General features: G+C 45.5%; 1 protein-coding gene across 1 annotated transcript in view; it reads left to right on the top strand.

Moving 5' to 3' along the window:
• The first annotated feature begins 401 nt into the window (after positions 1–401).
• WDR88 (WD repeat domain 88) overlaps positions 402–18,818 on the top strand; it is a 45,400-nt gene continuing 26,983 nt past the window's right edge. Inside the window, exons 1-2 of the mRNA XM_077855947.1 lie at positions 402–734; positions 14,229–14,339. Of these exons, the coding sequence (XP_077712073.1) occupies positions 438–734; positions 14,229–14,339 (408 nt within the window). The 5' untranslated portion in view covers positions 402–437. The remainder of the gene's footprint in view (positions 735–14,228; positions 14,340–18,818) is intronic.

The following is an 18,818-nucleotide window of genomic DNA, read 5'->3' as shown; positions in this document are numbered from 1 at the left end:
GCCGCAGGTGCAGAGCACAGGCGCTGAGTGCAGTGCAGGGCGCAGGCCGCAGGTGCAGGGCGCAGGCGCAGAGCCTAGTGCAGGGCGCAGGGCGCAGGTGCAGGGCGTAGGCCGCAGGCGCAGAGTCTGGTGCAGGGCGCAGGCCGCAGGTGCAGGGCGTAGGCCGCAGGCGCAGAGCCTGGTGCAGGGCGCAGAGCGCAGGTGCAGGGCGGAGGCGCAGAGTGCAGTGCAGGGCGCAGGCGCTGAGTGCAGTGCAGGGTGCAGGCCGCAGGTGCAGAGCGCAGGCGCAGGGCGCGGGGCGCAGGCGCAGAGCCTAGTGCGGCCGCAGGTGCAGGACGCAGGTGCAGGCCGCAGGGTCGAGGCCTCAGCGCGTGGCGCCACCGTTCGCGGCCCCGCCGAGGTGCCGGGGGTGGGCGTCCCGCGGGCCAGGCTCCGAGATGGCCTCGCAGCCACCGTGCGCCCCCAGCTGCCCGGAAACCCCGGACGAGGGCGGGAAGGCAAAGGTGCCGCTGCCCCCGGTCAGCTCCGGCGACCTCGAGCGGCCGCCCCACGAACTGCCCTGTGCGGCCCCGGTCAAGGCCTACGGGCGCTTAAAGCTGTCGATGCTGGAGGCTCGGCAGGGCCGGCCGCTCGCTCCCGTCGACTCCCTGGGACTCACCCGGGCCTCCCCGCCACCCGAGGAAGAGCCGACGCCTGAGAGGAAGTTCTGGGGCGACCAGGAGACCCTCTCCAAGGTCAGACCAAGGGCGCGAGAACGCAGGCCCCGACCCCGCCGCGGGGAGGGCGCCGAGAGCCGGCCCAGGCAGGGCAGCCGTGAGGCCCCTTCCACAGTGGGGGGTCCTGACCCAACCCACGTGGTGGTCTCGGCTGCGCCTCCCAAACCAAGGGCATACCCCTGGGTCAGTGAAGGAGCCTCTGCGCCGTGAAACAGCTCCAGAAGCAGCAGAAAACCCAGAATTAAAACAAACAGGGAGGGGCACCTGCGTGGTGGCTCAGCGGTTGAGCATCTGCCTTGGCTCAGGGCGTGACCCTGGGGTCCTGGGATCGAGTCCCGCATCAGCCTCCCTGCAGGGAGCCTGCTTCTCCCTCTGCCTGTGCCTCTGCCTCTGTCTCTGTGTCTCTCATGGGTAAATAAGTAACATTTTAAAGAAAAAAAAACCTCACCAACATCATCTTGCCTTGTCGGTGATACTTGAGAGAGACATTGCCTTCAAACAAAGGCTGGGAGGAGGAAATAACCTGTGAACAGAGAATTCTTGGGGATGAAGAAGGATTTTCCAAATCAGAATCCTCCATGGAGGCTTTAAGACCAGAACAGAGAAGTGAAACAGAAAATTAGAAAACAAGCCCTCTGTGACCCGAAGAACATATACAAAGGAATAATATCCAGGAGAGAGAACGTGTGCCAGAGACATGCAGGAGAGGGGGTTTACACGGAGGAGGTGTCGGAGAGGAAGAGGGAGCACAAGGAGGCAAGATACAGAAGGAAACTGAAGAAAATCGCCCTCAGCTCAGGAAGGCAGTGGTGGTGCCCCCTCGGCAAGAGACCATTGAGTTCCGTGCAAGGTTGCAGGCCAGGACAGCCCCCCCCCCCCCCCCGTAGGTAGTGAAGGCCTGCATTGCAGGGGTGGGGGCAAGGCATGGTGCACACACTGCAGACGGAAAAGCCTGCGATCAGCTTGGATTGCTCGACCTCCTGGCCAGGCCTGAGAACACACCCGGGAGCAGAGCCCACCGGGAGGATTGCCGGTTGGCTGTGCGATCTCTAAAAGCAAAGCGTCAGGGATTTTAGTCATATGTATAATGATTTTTAAAAAATATTTTATTTATTTATTTATTTATTTATTTATTTATTTATTTATTTATTTATGAATGAGAGACACAGAGACAGAGAGGCAGAGACATAGGCAGAGGGAGAAGCAGGCTCCATGCAGGGAGCCCGACGTGGGACTGGATCCCGGATCTCCAGGATCATACCCTGGGCTGAAGGTGGCACCAAACTGCAGGGCCACCGGGGCTGCCCAATGATTTTTAAGTCAAATGAAAGGACAGCACAAAAATTATTTTCTCCATAGAACCTCCCTAAGATTCAGATTCAATAGATATAAAACAATTTTTTTTTTTAACCAAGTCTCCCTAGCAGCCTTGCCCCCCACCAGCCTCAGTTCTCTCTGCAGAGGCAAGAAACGTTTCTAGTTCTGTAGCCTTACAAAGATAATTAATGCATTTCCCAGCACATACACGTGTATCTCCCTTCCTTTTTTTTTTTAACATAAAAGCATACTTTAGACCCATTATGCACCTAGTTTTAAATTATTTAGTGTATTTTAGAGATTTTTCTATATCATAAAGATACTACATCCTTCTTTTTTTTATGGATTGCTCTGTTTTATGGATAGGCTCCCACTGGCTGGCCATCTTCTGATGACTAATCCGTCTCCTGTGGCTGCACATTCAAGTGGCTTAATGATTTTATTTTTGGCCTAAGGTTTTTATGACCCATTAAGATGACAGAAGTTGAGAAGTCCTGTAACTTCTCCCAGAAGAAGGTTTCTGACCTAAGAATTCTCTACTTGGCCAAACTGCTGATCTGCAGCAAAGGCGACAGAAAGACATTTCTTCAGACCTGCAAACACTCAGAAATGATACTTATTTTTGAGGACAAAGTTACTCAGGGGAGCACTCCAGCAAACAGAAAAAAAAAAAAATCCAAATGAACTCCTGTAAAACAAAGAGCAGTTTAGAATAAATAGAGGGGACCAGTGACGGAAAACAATACACTCTGGCTAAAGTGTCTTTGTAGCTTAGTGAAGATGTTAACAAATGATCCTTTAAAATGAAGGTGCACAAAACCGAAACTAACAGTGTTCCAGATGATTTCATCGAAATCTCTGAGATGGTTTGCTGAAGCACATTCTCAATAGATAATGTTTCATTCCTAGTGTTTATTTAGTGCATACTCACACACGGATGTGTCACAGTATTTTAAAAATAATTGGCTCAGGGCGCCTGGGTGGCTTAGTTGGTTGGGCGTCTGCCTTGGCTTAGGTCCTGATCCCAGGGTCCTGGGATTGGGCTCCATGTTCAGCCTGGTGTCTGCTCCCTCTCCCTCTGTCCCTCCCCCTGCTTGTGCTCTTGCTCGCTCACTCTCTTTTAAATACATAAATAAAATGTTTTAAAAAAGGTAATAGTTGGCTCAAGAGCACCCCACCCCCCTTCCTCTTGCTTTTAAGATGAAGTCCAGAGATCTGACCATGACCTCCCAGGCCATTTTGCATCTGGCTCATCTCCCTGTTGCCCCCCTCCCGTAACCTGTGGACCTCCAAGCGGGCCCACTCCCCCATCCCCCACCTCTACCCCCACCTGGAGGCGCACCTGCTGGCTGTTGGACGGCCTCGCCCACCTGCCCTGGCCAGAGAGGCCCCCCACCCCAGGCCTGCTACCACTTTGGCCTGGGGTCTTTGCTGGCCCTGCAGCACCTGCTTCAAGGCCCAACGGAGGCCACGATGCATTTGTTGCTCAAGTGTAGTCCCAACTCTACATATATATATATATAAAAACAAAAAACAAAAAACAAACTTTGTTTTCACAAAGTCCTCTGTATGCCATTCTTGTTTGTGCCTCTGAAGATGTCTCTGTATTTGGAATGTCTCTCCGCAGTGCCCAGGGGGCCCACTCCCTTGGTGAACCCCAAAAGTACTGTGCCCGGAAAAAAACTCAGAATGGACATGCCCAGAAGGATGATGGGGTTGAGGCATGGCCCCCACTCCTGCTGGTCTGTTTGCCCATAATGAGGCCCTGCTTTTGCCTTTGAGAGAACAAAGAAGTTGGAGCCGGAGGCAGCTTCACAGTGGGGAGCTGGGACCTGAGCCGCCCGGCTGGTCCCCCAGGGCCGCTGGACGCCAATGCCAACCCCCTGTCCCGCCTCTCAGCACTACTGGGTGGCTGTGCGGGCCTCCTCCTCCACATCCCCACACCCCTGTGCTCCCTGCACAGGTGCGCGTGCCTCCGCTCACCCCTGCACCTGCAGCTGAGCCCGCCTCACTCTGGCGTAGTGCCCATCCAGAGTCCCTGCATCCCCCGCACTACCTGGCGGCGGAGCCCCAAACCCTGGCTGCCGGGTCCCTCATTCCATCCCTACCCACAGCTCGGCACCCCCACATCCCCGACACACACCCGGGCCAGGGTAATACAACGGGGGGAGGTGGCGGGAGTGAGCAGTGGGCCATTTCAGGCTTGCTCCTTCTATCCCCCCCCCCCTTTAAAAAATACTGCTTTATTGAGACGTAATTCACCCATCCTACAATTCACCTATGTTAAAGTGTGGGGTTTTAGCTCTTGGCAGAGGTCTGCAACCAGCACCACGTCATTTTAGGACAGTTCATTGCCTGGAAAAGAGGCCCCCGTACTCACTAGCAGTCAATCCCCACATCTCCAAGCCGTCCTCCCAGTGCTAGCCAACTACTACTGATTTACTCTGTCTCCACGAATTTGCTTGTTCTAGACCTTTTCCAGGAGAATCAAATGCGTGGTCTTTTGTGACTGGCATCTTTCCCTTCGTGTGATGTTTTCGAGGTTCATCCACATTGCAAGACGTCCCACCGCTTCATTTACTTAAAAGTACATATATATGCATATAATAGACATGTGTTCTATGCATCATAAGTAGCCTGTGCTTTAGAGCAGTGTTGGGTTCCCAGCAAAGCTGAGCAGAAGGTGGAGAGATTTCTCGTACATCCCCCACCTTCATACAAGCGTGGCCTCATTATCAACAGGCTCCACTAAATGAAACATTAAAAAAAAAAAAGATGATCCTGCGATGATACCCAAGTCCGCAGTTCGCATTACAGTTCACTCTGGGTGTTGTACCTTGTATGGGTTTGGACAAACATATGATGACGCGTACAGTCTTTATGTTACCATACAGTTATATTGCCCTAAAAACCTTCTGTGCTCCGCCTGTTATCTCTCCAAACCTCCCAACCCCTGGCAACCACTGATCTCTTTACTGTCTTTATAGTTCTTACCTTTCCCAGAACGTCATATATCTGGAAGCATACAGTATTTGATCTTTTCAGGCTGGTTTCTTTCACTTAGTAGTGTGAATTTAAGTTTCCTGAATATTTTTTTTTTTTTTTTGTCATGGCTTGTGTGTCTTTTCATGGCTTGGTGGCTCATTTTTCTTAGTGCTGAAAAATATTTCTTTCTTTGGGATGTACCTTAGTTTATTTATCCATTCACCTACCGAAGGACATCTTCAGGTTTTTCAAGGTTACTTCCAAGTTCTGGCAATTACAGATGAAGCTGTAAAAACATCGGTGTGCAGGTTTTTCTGTGGACATAAGTTTTAGATTCCTTTAGATAAAAACCAAGGAGTAGATTGCTGGATTGTGTGTTGAGTCTATGTTTTGTTTTATAAGATACTGTCAAACTGTCTTCAAAGGTGGCTGCACCATTTTGCATTCCCAGCAGCAGAGAATGAGAGGTCCTGTTTCTTCACATTTTTGCCGACATTTGGTCTTGATAGTATTCAAGATTTTTGTCATTAAATATGCATGTAGTGGTATCTTATTGGTGTTTTAATTTGCAAACCCCTGATGACAAATGATGTGGAACACGTTTTCACTTGCACATATATTTTTTGGTGAGGTATATGTTAAGGTCTTTGGGTCATTTTTTAATTGGGTTGTTTATTTTATTATTAAGCTTTCATAATTTTGGATGATGATCCCTCATCATATGTGCCTCTTGCAAATGTTTTCTCCCAAGTCTGTGGTTTGTCTTCTCATTCTGTTGACATTGTCTTTCATAGAGCAGAATTTTTACATTTTTATGAAGCCCAGCTCATCAATTATTACTTTCATGGATTGTGCCTTTGGCATTGTACCTAAAGCATCCTGGCCATACCCCCGATCACCTAGATCTTCTCCTATGTTATTATCTAGGAGTTCTTTAAATTTGCATTTTACATTTAGGTCCGTGATCCATGTTGAGTTTTTGTGAAGGTTGTAAGGTGGATGTTTGGATTTAGTTCTTTGCATGTGGATGTCCCAATTGTGTCAGCACCATTTGTTGAAAGACTGTTGTTACTTTGCTCCCTTATCAAAGAGCAGTTGATTATGTGGATCAATTCCTGAGCTTTCTGTTCTGTTCCATTGATCTATTTTTCTATCCATTAACCAATACTACACTGTCCTGATTACTGTATCTTCACAGTAAGTCTTGAAGTTGTGTAGTGTCAGTACTTTGTTCTTCTCCCGAATCTTTTGCCTCTCCATATAAACTTTATAGTCATTTTGTCAATATCCACAAAATAACTTGCTGGGATTTTGATTGGGATTGCATTGAATCCATAGATTGAGCTGGGAAGAACTGACATCTTGACAGTATTGAGTCGTCTTATCCATGAACATGGAATATATCTCCATCTACTTAGTTCTTTGATTTTGTTTATCGGAGTGTTGTAGTTTTCCTCATATAGCTCTTGTATGTATTTTGTTAGGTATATGCCTAAATATTTAATTTTGAGGGGTGCAAATGTAAATAATACTGTTTTTTAAATAATACTGTTTTTAATTTAAAATTCCACTTGTTCATTTCTGGTATAGCATAAAGTTATTGATTTTTGTATTTCATGTCAACCTCATTTCCTGCAATCTTGGTAAAACTGCTATTAGTTCCAGGAGTTTTTGTTGATTCTTTTGGATTTTCTACATAGGTGCTAATATCATCTGTGTGTTACAACAGTTTTGTTTCTTCCTTCCCAACTTAATACCTCTTATTTCCTTTTCTTGTCTTATTGCATGAGCTGGAAGTCCAGTACAGTGTTGAACAGGAGTGGTGAGAGGGGAAGTCTTTGCCTTGTATCTGATCTTAGTGGAAAGACTGAGCTTCTCATCACTAAATATGTTACTTGTAGGTCTTTTTTGTAGATAGTCTTTGGCAAGCTGAGAAGTTCCCCTCTATTTCTAATTTGTTGAGAGTTTTTATCATTAATGGCTATGGAATTTTGTCAAATGCTTTTTCTACCCCTATTGATATAATCATGTGATTTTTCTTTTTTAGCTTATTGATATGATGAATTACATTTAATTGGTTTTTGAATATTGAAGGAGCTTTGCATACCTGGGATAAATCCCACTTGTATATGATGTATAATTCTTTCTGTACATCGTTAGATTTAATTTGCTGGTATTTGTTGAGGATTTTTGCATCTGTGTTCATGAGAGATATTGATCTGTAGTTTTCTTTTCTTATAATGTCATTATCTGGTTTTGATATTAGGGTAATGCTAGCATCATAGAATGAGTTAGGGAGTATTTCCTCTACTTACATCCTCTGAAAGAGATTGTAGAGAATTGGCATAATTTTTTCCTTAAAGTTTTGGTAGAATTCACCAGTAAACCCATCTGGTACTGGAGCTTTCTGTCTTGGAAGGTAATTAGTTACTATTTCAATTTCTTTGTTAGATAAATGACTATTCAGATTGTCTATTTTCTCTTGTGTGACTTTTGCCAAATTGCATCTTTCAAGGAATTAGTACATTTCATTTCAAACTTGAAATTGGTCCATTTCATTTCAGGTGATTAAATTTGTGAAAATAAAAAAAATTGTGAAAATAGAGTTGCTCAGAGTATTCCTTGATTATTTTTTTATTTTTATTATTATTTTTTAAAGATTTTATTTATTTATTCATGAGAGACAGAGAGAGAGAGAGAGAGAGGCAGAGACACAGGCAGAGGGAGAAGCAGGCCCCATGCAGGGAGCCCAACGTGGGACTCGATCCCGGGTCTCCAAATCACACCCTGGGCCGTAGGCGGCACTAAACTGCTGAACCATCCGGGCTGCCCTGATTATCTTTTTAACATCCATAGGATCTATATTCATTTCTGATATTAGTATTGTGTTATCTCTTTCTTTTTCTTAGTTAGCCCAGTTAGAAGCCTATCAATTTTATTGATCTTTTTTAAAGAACAGTTTTTGGGTTCATTGATTTTCTCTGTCAGTTTCCTGCTTTCAATTTCTTTGATTTATGCTCTAATTCTCATTGTTTCTTTTCTTCTGCATACTTTGGATTTAATTTGCTCTTCTTTTTCTATTTTCCTAAAGCTCAGGTTTAGATTATTGATTTTAGATCCTTCTTTTTTATATATGCATTTTTATGTTATAAATATTCCTTTAAGCACTTATTTCTTTGCATCCCACAAATTTTGGTAAGTCTTATTTTAATTTTGTCTAGTTTGGAATATTTAAAAACTTCTCTTGAGATTTCTTCTTTGACCCATGTGTTATTTAGAAGTATGTTGTTTAGAGGTGCCTGAGTGACTCAGCTAAGCATCTGACTCTTGATCTCAATGACTCTTGAACTCAATGCAGGGGTGAGTTCAAGCCCTGCATTGGATTCCATGCTGGACATGGAGCCTACATTGAAAAAAAAAAAGTGTGTTGTTTAGTCTCCATGTATTTTGGTATTTTCCAATCATCTTTCTGTTATTGATTTCTAATTTAATTCCATTGTGTTCTGAGAGCATTGTATGATTTCTGTGTTGTTGTTGTTGTTGTTTTTTAATTTGTTAAGGTGTGTTTTATGGCCTAGAGTGTGGTCTGTCTTGGTAAATGTTTCATGTGAGTTTGAGAAGAATGTTTATTCTGCTGTTGTTGGATGAAGTAGTCTGTAGATCTTCATTGTATCCAGGTGACTGATGGTGGTGTTGAGTTCCACTGTGTCCTTGACAATTTTCTGCCTGCTAGGTCTTCCTCACAGGGATGCTGAAGTCTCCAACCATGATGGTGGACTCATCTATTCCTCTTTGCAGTTTTAATAGCTGTTGCCTCACATAGTTGATGCTCTGGTGTTGGGCACATATATGTTAAGGATTATTATGTCTTCTTGGAGAATTGACCCCTTTGTCATTATGCAATGCCCCTTTCGACCTCTGATAACTTCTCTCACTGTGAAGTCAGCTCCACCTGAAATTAATTTGGCCAGTCTTGCTTTCTTTTGATTAGTGTTAGTATGATCTATTTTCCTCCATCCATTTACTTTTTTGTTTGTTTGTTTTGTTTTAGAGAGACAGTGATTGGGGAGGAGGAGCAGAAGGAGAGGGAGAGAGAGAGAATCTTTTTTTAAATTAATTAATTATTTTTATTGGAGTTCAATTTGTCAACATATAGCATATCACCCAGTGCTCATCCCGTCAAGTGTCCCCCTCAGTGCCTGTCACCCAATCATCCCAACCCCTCACCCACCTCCCTTTCCACTACCCCTTGTTCGTTTCCCAGAGTTAGGAGTCTCTCATGTGAGAGAGAGAATCTTAAGCAGGCTCCACGCCAGCATGAAGCCCAATGCAGGACTTGATTTCACGACCTGAGCTGAAATCAAGAGTGAGACACTTAACCAACTAAGCCACCCAGGCGCCCTCATCCATTTACTATATTTTTTTCTTTTTTTCTTTTTTTTTTTTTTAGAGAGAGAATGAATGTGAGTAGGGGTATGGGGTAGAGGGAGAATCCTTGTGATTCTCTCTCTGGGTGTGGAGCCTGATGTGGGGTTCTGTCTCATGACCCTGAGATCATGACCTGAGCCAAAATCAAGAGTTGGATGCTTAACCAACAGACACACCCAGTTCTCCTACTTTTAATCTCTATGTCTTTATATCTAATGTGGGTTTCTTGCAGACAACTTATTGTTTGGGTCCTGTTTAATCATCCACTCTGACAATCTTTGTCTTAACTGGTGCATTTATACCATTCCAAGTGCTTATTGATATAGTTAGATTAATATCTGCCATGTTTGTTACTGTTCCCTGTTTGTTGCCCTTGTTTTTTGCTTCTATTTTGGTCTTCCATTCTTCCACATTTTGTAGTTTTAATTGAGTATTCCATGTGATTCCATTTTCTCTTTCTTAGCATATCAGATATATTTTTTGTGTGTGTGTGCTTTTCTTAGTTGTTGCCCAAGAATTTGAATACATGTTTATAGTTATCTCAAATCCACTTTCAAATAACACTATACCACTTCATGGGTAGTGTCAGTAACTTAAAATAACAAAATATTTCTAATTACTCCCTCATGTCCATTGTATCATTGCTGTCATTCATTATGTATATACATACACACACATATATAAAATATACATAATTAAATTTTAATTATATAACATATTGCTATTATAATAATATATATAATGTATAATGTTATAGCTATTATTTTGAAAAAAAAAACTGTTATCTGTTAAATCAATTAAGAACAAAGTTTTTATTTTACCTTCACTTATTCTTTCTTGCGTGCTCTCCTTGGTTTGTGTAGATCTGAGTTTCTGACCTCTCATTTTCCTTCTCTCTAAAGAACTTTAACATTTCATGCAAGGCAAGTTTACTCGTAACAAGTTTCCTCCATTTTTGTTTGTCTGAGAAACAAATTTGTCCTTCACTTTTGAAGAATACAAATTTCTGGGGTTTTTTCCCCCTTCTAGTACCTTAAATGTTTCATGATAGTCTCTTGTGTGCATGGTTTCTGAGAAGTTGGATGTGATGCTTATCTTTACTCCTTTATCAATCAGGCATTGTTTTCCTCTAGCTTCTTTCAGGAATGACCTTTTATCTTTGACTTTTTGTAGTTTTTTTTTCTTTTTTTTTTTCTTTTTTTTTTTGCATTTATCCTGTTTGGTGTTCTCTGAGCTCCTTGGATCTGTGGTTTGGTATTTGAAATTAATTTGGGGGAAATTCTCAATGATTATTGTTTCAAATATTTCTCTCCCATTCTCTTGTCTCCTTCTGGTATTTTTATTATGCATATATTAAACTTTTGTAGTTGTCCCACGGTTTTGGCATATTCTATTCCATTTCTTTAAGTCTTTTTTTTTCTGTTTGCTTTTTATTTTTTGGAGGTTTCTCTTGATACATCCTCAAGCTCGGAGAGTCTTTCCTCAGCTATGTCTAATCTAATAATGAACACATCAAAGATACTCTTTATCTGTCACAGCGTTTTTTATTTGTAGCTTCTTTTTGGTTCTTTCTCTGAACCTTCATCTCTCTGCTTACATTGCATACTGTGTACTACGTTCATTAGAGCTGTTGGCCTATTAACCACAGGTGTTTTAAATTCCTAATCTGATAATTCCAACATCCTTGCCATATCTGGGTCTGGTTTTGTTGTTATGTTTCTGCTTTCTCTTCAAGCTATGTTTTCTGCCTTTTAGGATCATCCTCTTTTTTTTTTTCTTGATAGCCAGACATGATGTGCTGGGTAGAAGGAACAACCATAAATAAGCCTTTAGTCATGTGATGCTAAGGTGTAGGACGGAGAGGAGAAGTCTGTAGTCCTATGACTAGGTCTCAGTCTTCTGGGGGGCCTATGCCTCTGGATTGTGAACTTCATACGAGCTTTCCAGTCTGCACCCACCCCCCATGTGCTACCCTTAGGTTAGGTGGAATTGGATGGCTACAGTGGCCGGAGCTGGTGTTTCCTTTCTCCCATGTGGAAGGCCAGAGCTGGCTGGGTTTGGATATTTTGGGTCAGTGAGGCTCCAACAAAACCCCAGCCGGTTATGTCCTGGTTAAATAGTTTCTCCTGACAGTAGACCTTGTTAAGTAGAACAAAATGCTGCTGCGGAATATTTCAGAATGTTTCCTCTCCCCCTTCTCCTAGCCAGAAGCTGGGATTTTTCTCTAATATTCACTGTAAGGGCGAGGTCAGCTATTGGAGGTGATGCTGACATAACTGTGAGGGCCCCTCACACTTGGGTCCCCCTGGAGTTTTTAACTTTCAAAGGTATCCACACTGTGCCTCTAGCAATTTGTCAGTTATAGGTCAAAGTTTCCCTCTCCTGGGCCTGGTTCCCATGGAGGTTGCGGCTTCTGGATTTCTGTTCTGTAATTTGGGTTTTCTTATAGTTGCCTGGGTCTCCAATTTGGGGGGGAAGCAGTCAGCTCTGTGACCTCACTTGTCTTAAGAATCTAGGAATAGTTACCAGTTTCTCAGTTTGCTCGGCTCTTGATTTGTTGTGAAGATGGAGTGGTAGCTTCCAAGCTGCTTACATGGCAGACTAGAAATGAGAAGTCTTTCATTCCTTTCGTATTACCCTAGTAATAGTTCATTGTGTGAATATGCCTCATTTTCTCTGTTCATTCATCAGTGGATGGATATTCGAATTGTTTCCTTTTGTTGTTGTTGTTGTTGTTGTTTTAAATTATTCCGGATAATACTGCTATGAGCACCCATATTCAAGTTTTTGTGTGGACATATGTTTTCATTTCTGTTAGGTATACACCTAGCAGTGAAGTTGCTGGATCAGATATGAGCACATATGTTTTAACTTTTTAAGGAATTACTGAACTATATTCCAAAAGGGAGGCACCATTTTACATTCCCACCAGCCACATGTGAGAGTTCTGAGTCCTCTATGTTCTTGCCAATACTTGTTATTATCTGACTATTTGATTATAGACATCCTAGTGGGTATGAGGTGGTAACTCAATATGGTCTTTTTAAAAAAAGATTTATTTATTTATTCATGAGAGACACAGAGAGAGAGAGACAGAGAGAGAGAGAGGCAGAGACACAGGCAGAGGGAGAAGCAGGCTCCATGCAGGGAGCCCAATGTGGGACTCGATCCTGAATCCTGGGATCATGACCTGAACTGAAGGCAGACACTCAACCGCTGAGCCATTCAGGTGTCCCTATATGGTCTTTTTTTTTTTTTTTTTAATTTTATTTATTTATTTACTTGAGAGAGAGAGAAAGTATGAGCAGAGAGGGGGATAGACAGAGAGGGAGAAGCAGACTCCCTGCTGAGCCGGGAGCCTGACGCAGGGCTCCATCTCAGGACCTGGAGATCATGACCCGAGCCAAAGGGAAACACCCAAACGACTGAATCACCCAGGCACCCCTCAATTTATATTTGATTTATATTTTCCTAACGGCTAATGATATTGAGCACATTTCCGTGTGCTTAGAGCTCATTCATATATCTTCTTTTGAGAAATGCCTATTCAGATATTTTGCCTATTTTAAAATCAAGTTTTTTTTTATTGTTGAATTTTGAGTGTTGGTTATGTCTTCTAGATACAGAGCTCTCATCTGGGAGCACCTGGGTGGTTCAGTCAGTTAAGCGTCTGCCTGTGGTTTAAATCTTGATCCCGGGTCCTGGGATCCAGCCCCATGTCGGGCTCCCTGCTCTGGAGTTTGCTTCTCTCTCTCCCTATGCCCCTCCCCACTGCTCATTCTCTTTCTTTCTTTCTCTCTCAAATAAATAAATAAAATCTTTAAAAAACCCAAATCATTCATCTGATACATGATTTGCAAAAGTTTTCTTCTGTTGTGTGGGTTGTTCTTTCACCCTCCTGATGCTGCCTTCTGAAGTGTAAGAGTTTTTAATTTTGATGATGCCCAGTTTCACATTATTGCTGCTGTTGCTGCCTATGGCCAATGCCTAATCCAAGTTCCCAAAGATTGACAACTATGTGATCTTCCAAGAGCCTTGTGGTTTTAGTTCTCACATTTAGGTTTTTGATGCGTCTTGAGTTAATCTTTGTAGATGGCATGAGGCAGCGGTCCAACTTCATTCTTTTGCAGGTAGAGTTTATTTGCCTCAGCATGATCTGTTGAAAAGACTAATCTTAATCTCTCAATTTTTAAGTGTTTGGCACCCTTGTTAAGGAAGCAATTGACCTGAAATATGAGGGCATATTTCTGGATCCTGAGTTCTGTTCCATCGATCTATATGTCTGTTCTTATGCCAGTACTATAATGCTTGATTCCTGTCACCTTTTGTATGTGATAAGTTTTGAAATTGGGAACTGTGAGTACTCCACCTTTATTCTTTTTCAGGGTTGTTTTAGCTATTTTGCTTTTGTTTAGTAGCCATATAAGTTTTAGGATCAGTTTGTCAATTTTGGAAAAGTGATGGGATGCTGCTGAATCTGTAGATCATTCTGGAAGGTATTGTTACCTTAACAACAGTAAGCTAGTAGTGAATCCATGAATATGAGATGCTTTTCCATGTATTTGGTTCTTCTAAAATTTCTTCCAACAATGTTCTATGGCTTTCGGTGTATATGTTTTGCACTTTTTTGTTAAATGTATTTCTATTTTGATGCCTTTATAAATGGATTTTGTTTAATTTTTCCCCCAGAGTGTTCATTCCAAGTGTATAACAAGACAATTGATGTTTTGATATTAATCTTGTGTTTTCTAACCTGCTGAACTTACTCAATCTTTTTTTCAGATCCCATTTAAAATTATGAAGGGACACCAGCACATTGTCACTTCCTGTAACTTCTGTGTGGATGACACAAAGCTCCTCAGTGGGTCCTATGACTGTACTGTGAAGCTGTGGGTAGGTGGCCTGGTGTAGCTGGAATGACAACATCCCAGGAGGGGATGTATCTTGTGGAGAGTGCGCCAGTACTGAGTCCCCAGATATTCAAGGATCCAAAAGATTCAGAGAGAACTTTCTGAGCAAAATGCAATAAGGAGAAGCCCAGGGAGGGTCCAGCCCTAGTGTCAAGTCACTGGAGAGAGATGGGTTTAGTGTAGTTGCTGCCAGCCTGTTGACTTGGAAACAGTGGGAAGGGGGAATGGGGATCTCTTGTTGGACAGGTCCAGCTGTGCCTAGAGCTTACCTGGGACCTCTGACCTGTGACATCTCTTTGGGTCTCCTCCCCACTTTAGAAAATTCACTTCCATCCACAGAGATGGTCTGGCCAAGCCTAAGTGGTCACAGTGGACAGAGAAGTGGCCAGGACTGGGACCTGTCCATGAGGGGTGGTTGGGAAGGGCAGGCTTAAGCATGGGTCAGTGCCCCCAACATGCAGGAAGCAGGGGTACAAGGAACAGGGGTGTGATGAGCAAATGAGGTTGCTGAGACGTGACCCCTGAGAACTCTTCCAAAGCCACTGGGCATAACCCACAGATGCTGGAAGGCCTGTCCGGGGGTTTTGCTGGTCAGTCAGGGGAGAGTGATGAGGGAGTGGAGATGGGAGATGGCAATGGCCATCAGGGGGTAGGCCACAGATGGCTGTGTGGCTGGGGCTGGGCCCATGGGGGACGACAGTCCATTCTGCATTTTGCCATCTCCTCTGGCTTCGGGGGGGAAGGGAATAGAACCTGAATCTGGGCTGGTTCCTGGGTTCAGGTGAAGGATATAGCTCCTCACTCTCCAGATGACCACAGAGGTCATCTTCTGTGTCATCAGGGGGTACCAAGGCCAGGCACACTAGACAGGAAGGTTTGGGGGTTGTCCAAGTGGTTCAGCTGTGTGACTCTGGGTGGTTACATGACCTCCTGGGCCTCCTTGAAACTCTCCAGGTCCAGCTGCATGCTGGGGCTACCGTGGGGCGGGCCTGCCTGGCCCGTACCTGGCTCTAACAGGCATCCATCCTCACCTCTGCTGTGTCTCATGATCTCCTTCTGGAGCCTTAAACCCTTTCCCAAACTTCTGGGGTGACTGAGAAGCCAGGGGCGAGGGGACTTTGCTGGTTGTCATCACCCAGGGGAGGGAGAGGACAGCTTCCCCATGTGCATCCTGCTTGGCCAACTCAGATCCCCCTCACATTCTTCTCTCCGTTTGAATTCACAGAAGGACTCACAGGGTTTCTATCTGTTTGGGCCAAAAGGCTCTTGACTCTAAAAAGGGAAATCTGCCTGTTTTCTCCTGTCCCAAAATGAGAGACCATCCACCGAGATGTCCCTGGTTCCCACAGTGACCTGGCTGCCTCGTCCATGCTGCTGTATCCAGGATGCGGTCACTTTGGCCTTTCCAAGTGTCCCGATACCAGCCTTGCTCATGGCCTTGCCTGCTTGTGCCACTTTCTCCAGGTCCCTCCCTGCACCCCTCCCTGCCCAGAGTCTCCAGTTGTCTACCTTGGCTGATTGCACTTCCTCCAAGAAGTCCTCTTTCCTCCTCCTGGTTCTTTTTTCCCCAATTTTGCCCTTTGGCTGGCTCCCCCTGTGGCTCTCCCTGCCCTGGCACAGCTGCCATTCCCGAGCACTCCCTGGAGAGATGACTCAGCCATTACCCAGCATACTGCCCTCTCCTGTCGCAGTATCTTGGCCAAAATGTCCCTTTGCCTCTCCCTCCACTCCCCACTCCTGTTACTTCCCATCACCTGTCTCCTCCTCTTGGGTCTCCCCTGGAGCCCAAGCATCTGATTTAATCTTTTGGAAGTTCCCTTCACCCTCGCTGTGGACCCCTGTGAATGATTTGGAAAGTCCATACATGTGTGAAGAAGCTGGGGGGAAAATCTTTTTTTATTTTGAGAGAAAGTGGTAGGGGGAAGGGACAGAGGGAAAGAGTCTCAAGCAGACTCCGTGCTGAGTGTGGAGCCTGAAGCAGGATTCAGCCTCATAATGGTCAGATCGTGACCTGAGCTGAAACTAAGGGTCAGATGTTTAACCAGCTGAGCTCCCCCAGGAGCCCTGCGGAAAAAAAATCATTCTTAATTCTGCACCTAATATCCCTCTACGATATCAGCATGCCTCTTCCAGTCATTAAGAAATAGCAACTTTGGTGGATTTTCTCACGGCACAGAGAGGAAATGAGAGCCATCATTTCATGACCCTGAAGCTAAGTGCTGTGAAAATGTCGGAATATATGTTTATTTTTCTTGTTTTCCCACGTATACATGGGTTCACAAAATTGAGACCATAAAGGAACACTGTTTATATAACTGTGATAAGCTTGGCCTGGGGATATTGTCACATTTCCCTATTTTCCCAACTATTCATTGGAGCCACTCTTTCCCATTCATTTAAGGTCTTACCAGCACCCCTGCCTTGAATTATCTGAGTCCACAGAGGGGTTCCTGGCTCCAAGTGCCAGGTGAAGGGGGAGCGTCTTTCACTTATTTATTTCAAGAAATATTCAATACAGGGACACCTGGGTGGCTCAGCGGTTGAGCATCTGCCTTTGGTTCGGGGTGTGATTCCGGGGTCCTGGGATTGAGTCTCTCATTGGTTTCCCTGCAGGGAGCCTGCTTCTCCCTCTGCCTGTGTCTGCCTCTCTCTGCGTCTCCCATGAATAAATAAATAAAACCTTTTTTAAAAAAGAAACATTCAATACAAAACAGAGACATTTCCACTGCCTCTGAAATTTGCTAACAGAATCTGGCTTGTTTGCCATCCATCTCCTGTGGAGGGATTCCTTGACAGCAGTGCACCTGTTCTGGAGGGTGCTCCTCTGCGGGCGCTGTTCCTTCTCTTGGCCATAAGGTGTCACTATCAGATGCTGAAGATGCCCAGGATCCCTGGTGGCAGTTCCTTTCCAGGGCTGCCCTTAGCCGGCCCGGGGGTGGGCTCCCCGCAGACTGCGGTTCTGGGCCCCACAGCGATGGTTTTCTTAGTTCTGTGTTCGTGCTGGAGCACGAGCCAGGGAGGCCGGATCGCAGGCTGCCCGGACCGGTTCTTTCCTCCAAAGCCACTACTAGACTTGTGAGTCCAGGCTCGCAGTATGGATGTGTCCTGTCCTGGTGAGCTCCTCCTTGGATTCCTGCTGTCCCCTCATACCGCTGATCAGGGCCTGCTGTGCTACCCAAACGTGACCCCACTCTTTGATGTCTTAGGGAAGGAGGGTTGAGGGCCTGGGTCGTGCAGAAAAGAGTTCACCTGGCGGATCTGAGGCCACCGGTGAGGATGGCATTGGCCAGCATCTGGGAGCTGGACTGACCCATGGTGTCCTGCAATCCACTAAGAGATAAAGGGGGCTCAGCATACCCAGACTGCGGCATAAGCCATGTGGTTTATGCTGAGCACCTGCTTTCCTTCTGGGAGTCTGCATTTTGGTGTACATGAGAAAATCCCCCCAAAAACCCTGGGCCCCAAGGCTTGGGCACATCTACCCAGTAGAAGACACGTCACAGGTGGCTGGAGGAATTAGTTGTGTCCCGTATGTCCCCCTGGGAGAGACTCTTGGAAGCTTGCCTGCCCCCCCCTCCCGCCCCCGGTCTCCTCTGGGCTCCACCGCAGGCTCCTTTCCCTTTGCTGATTTTGCTCTGTCCTTTGCTGTAATACAGCTCAGCTGTGGGTCTGTCTGTGGGTCCTGGAGAATCACCCAGCCTGGGGGGCGGTCTTGGGGACCCCTGACACAGGGTCCTTCCCACCCCACCCAGCACGATTGGGCTCCTAACGCGGAGTGGTCTGTGCCGTCACAGGCCCGCCCGGCTCGGCCAGAAGCTCCTGAGCCCGGGGCACTGCATTCTCACCCAAGAGCTTTCTAGGAATTCATTGTCTTACCAGCCACCCGTTTTCCAAGGGGACTTTTCCACCCCAGCTTATCCTGAAAAGCTCTTGGCACATTTCTAACTGGAAATACTTCATCTCTGCCGCAGCGGGCACTTTTCACTTTGGCACCGTGTTTTATTCTCTTCACCTCATTCCCTTCATCTTATTGAGTTATTCCCTGGCGTCGATCTCGGCACATTCTCTAGGTACTAAGGGCCAGCTCGCTCGCAGTGGCTGTCGCCCCGCTGTCGCCCCGGTGCCGGCGTTTGGTTCACCTGCTGCCTCGAGGTGGCCAGTGCCAGCGTGTCTGCTGTCCTCCCGAACACGTGGTGAACCTTCCCACACACAAGCCTTTGACCTCAGTTCGTTAGGAGAGACCCCTCGGAGCAGAGGTGCTGGGTCGAAGGGTGTGAATTTTTTCTTTTTTAAGATCTGATTTATTTATCTGAGAGAGAGAGAGAGAGAGCACAGGGAGGGGCAGCAGGAGAAAGCTCTCAAGCCGAGTCTACGCTGAGTGTGGAGCCTGACGCAGGGCTCGATCCCAGGACCCCAGGTTCATGACCTGAGCCACCCAGGTGTGCAAGGGGTGTGGACTTGT

Source organism: Canis aureus, chromosome 1 (assembly GCF_053574225.1).
Source record: "Canis aureus isolate CA01 chromosome 1, VMU_Caureus_v.1.0, whole genome shotgun sequence".
In the NCBI taxonomy this organism is placed as follows: domain Eukaryota; kingdom Metazoa; phylum Chordata; class Mammalia; order Carnivora; family Canidae; genus Canis; species Canis aureus.
This window is presented reverse-complemented; position numbering and strand designations above follow the sequence as displayed.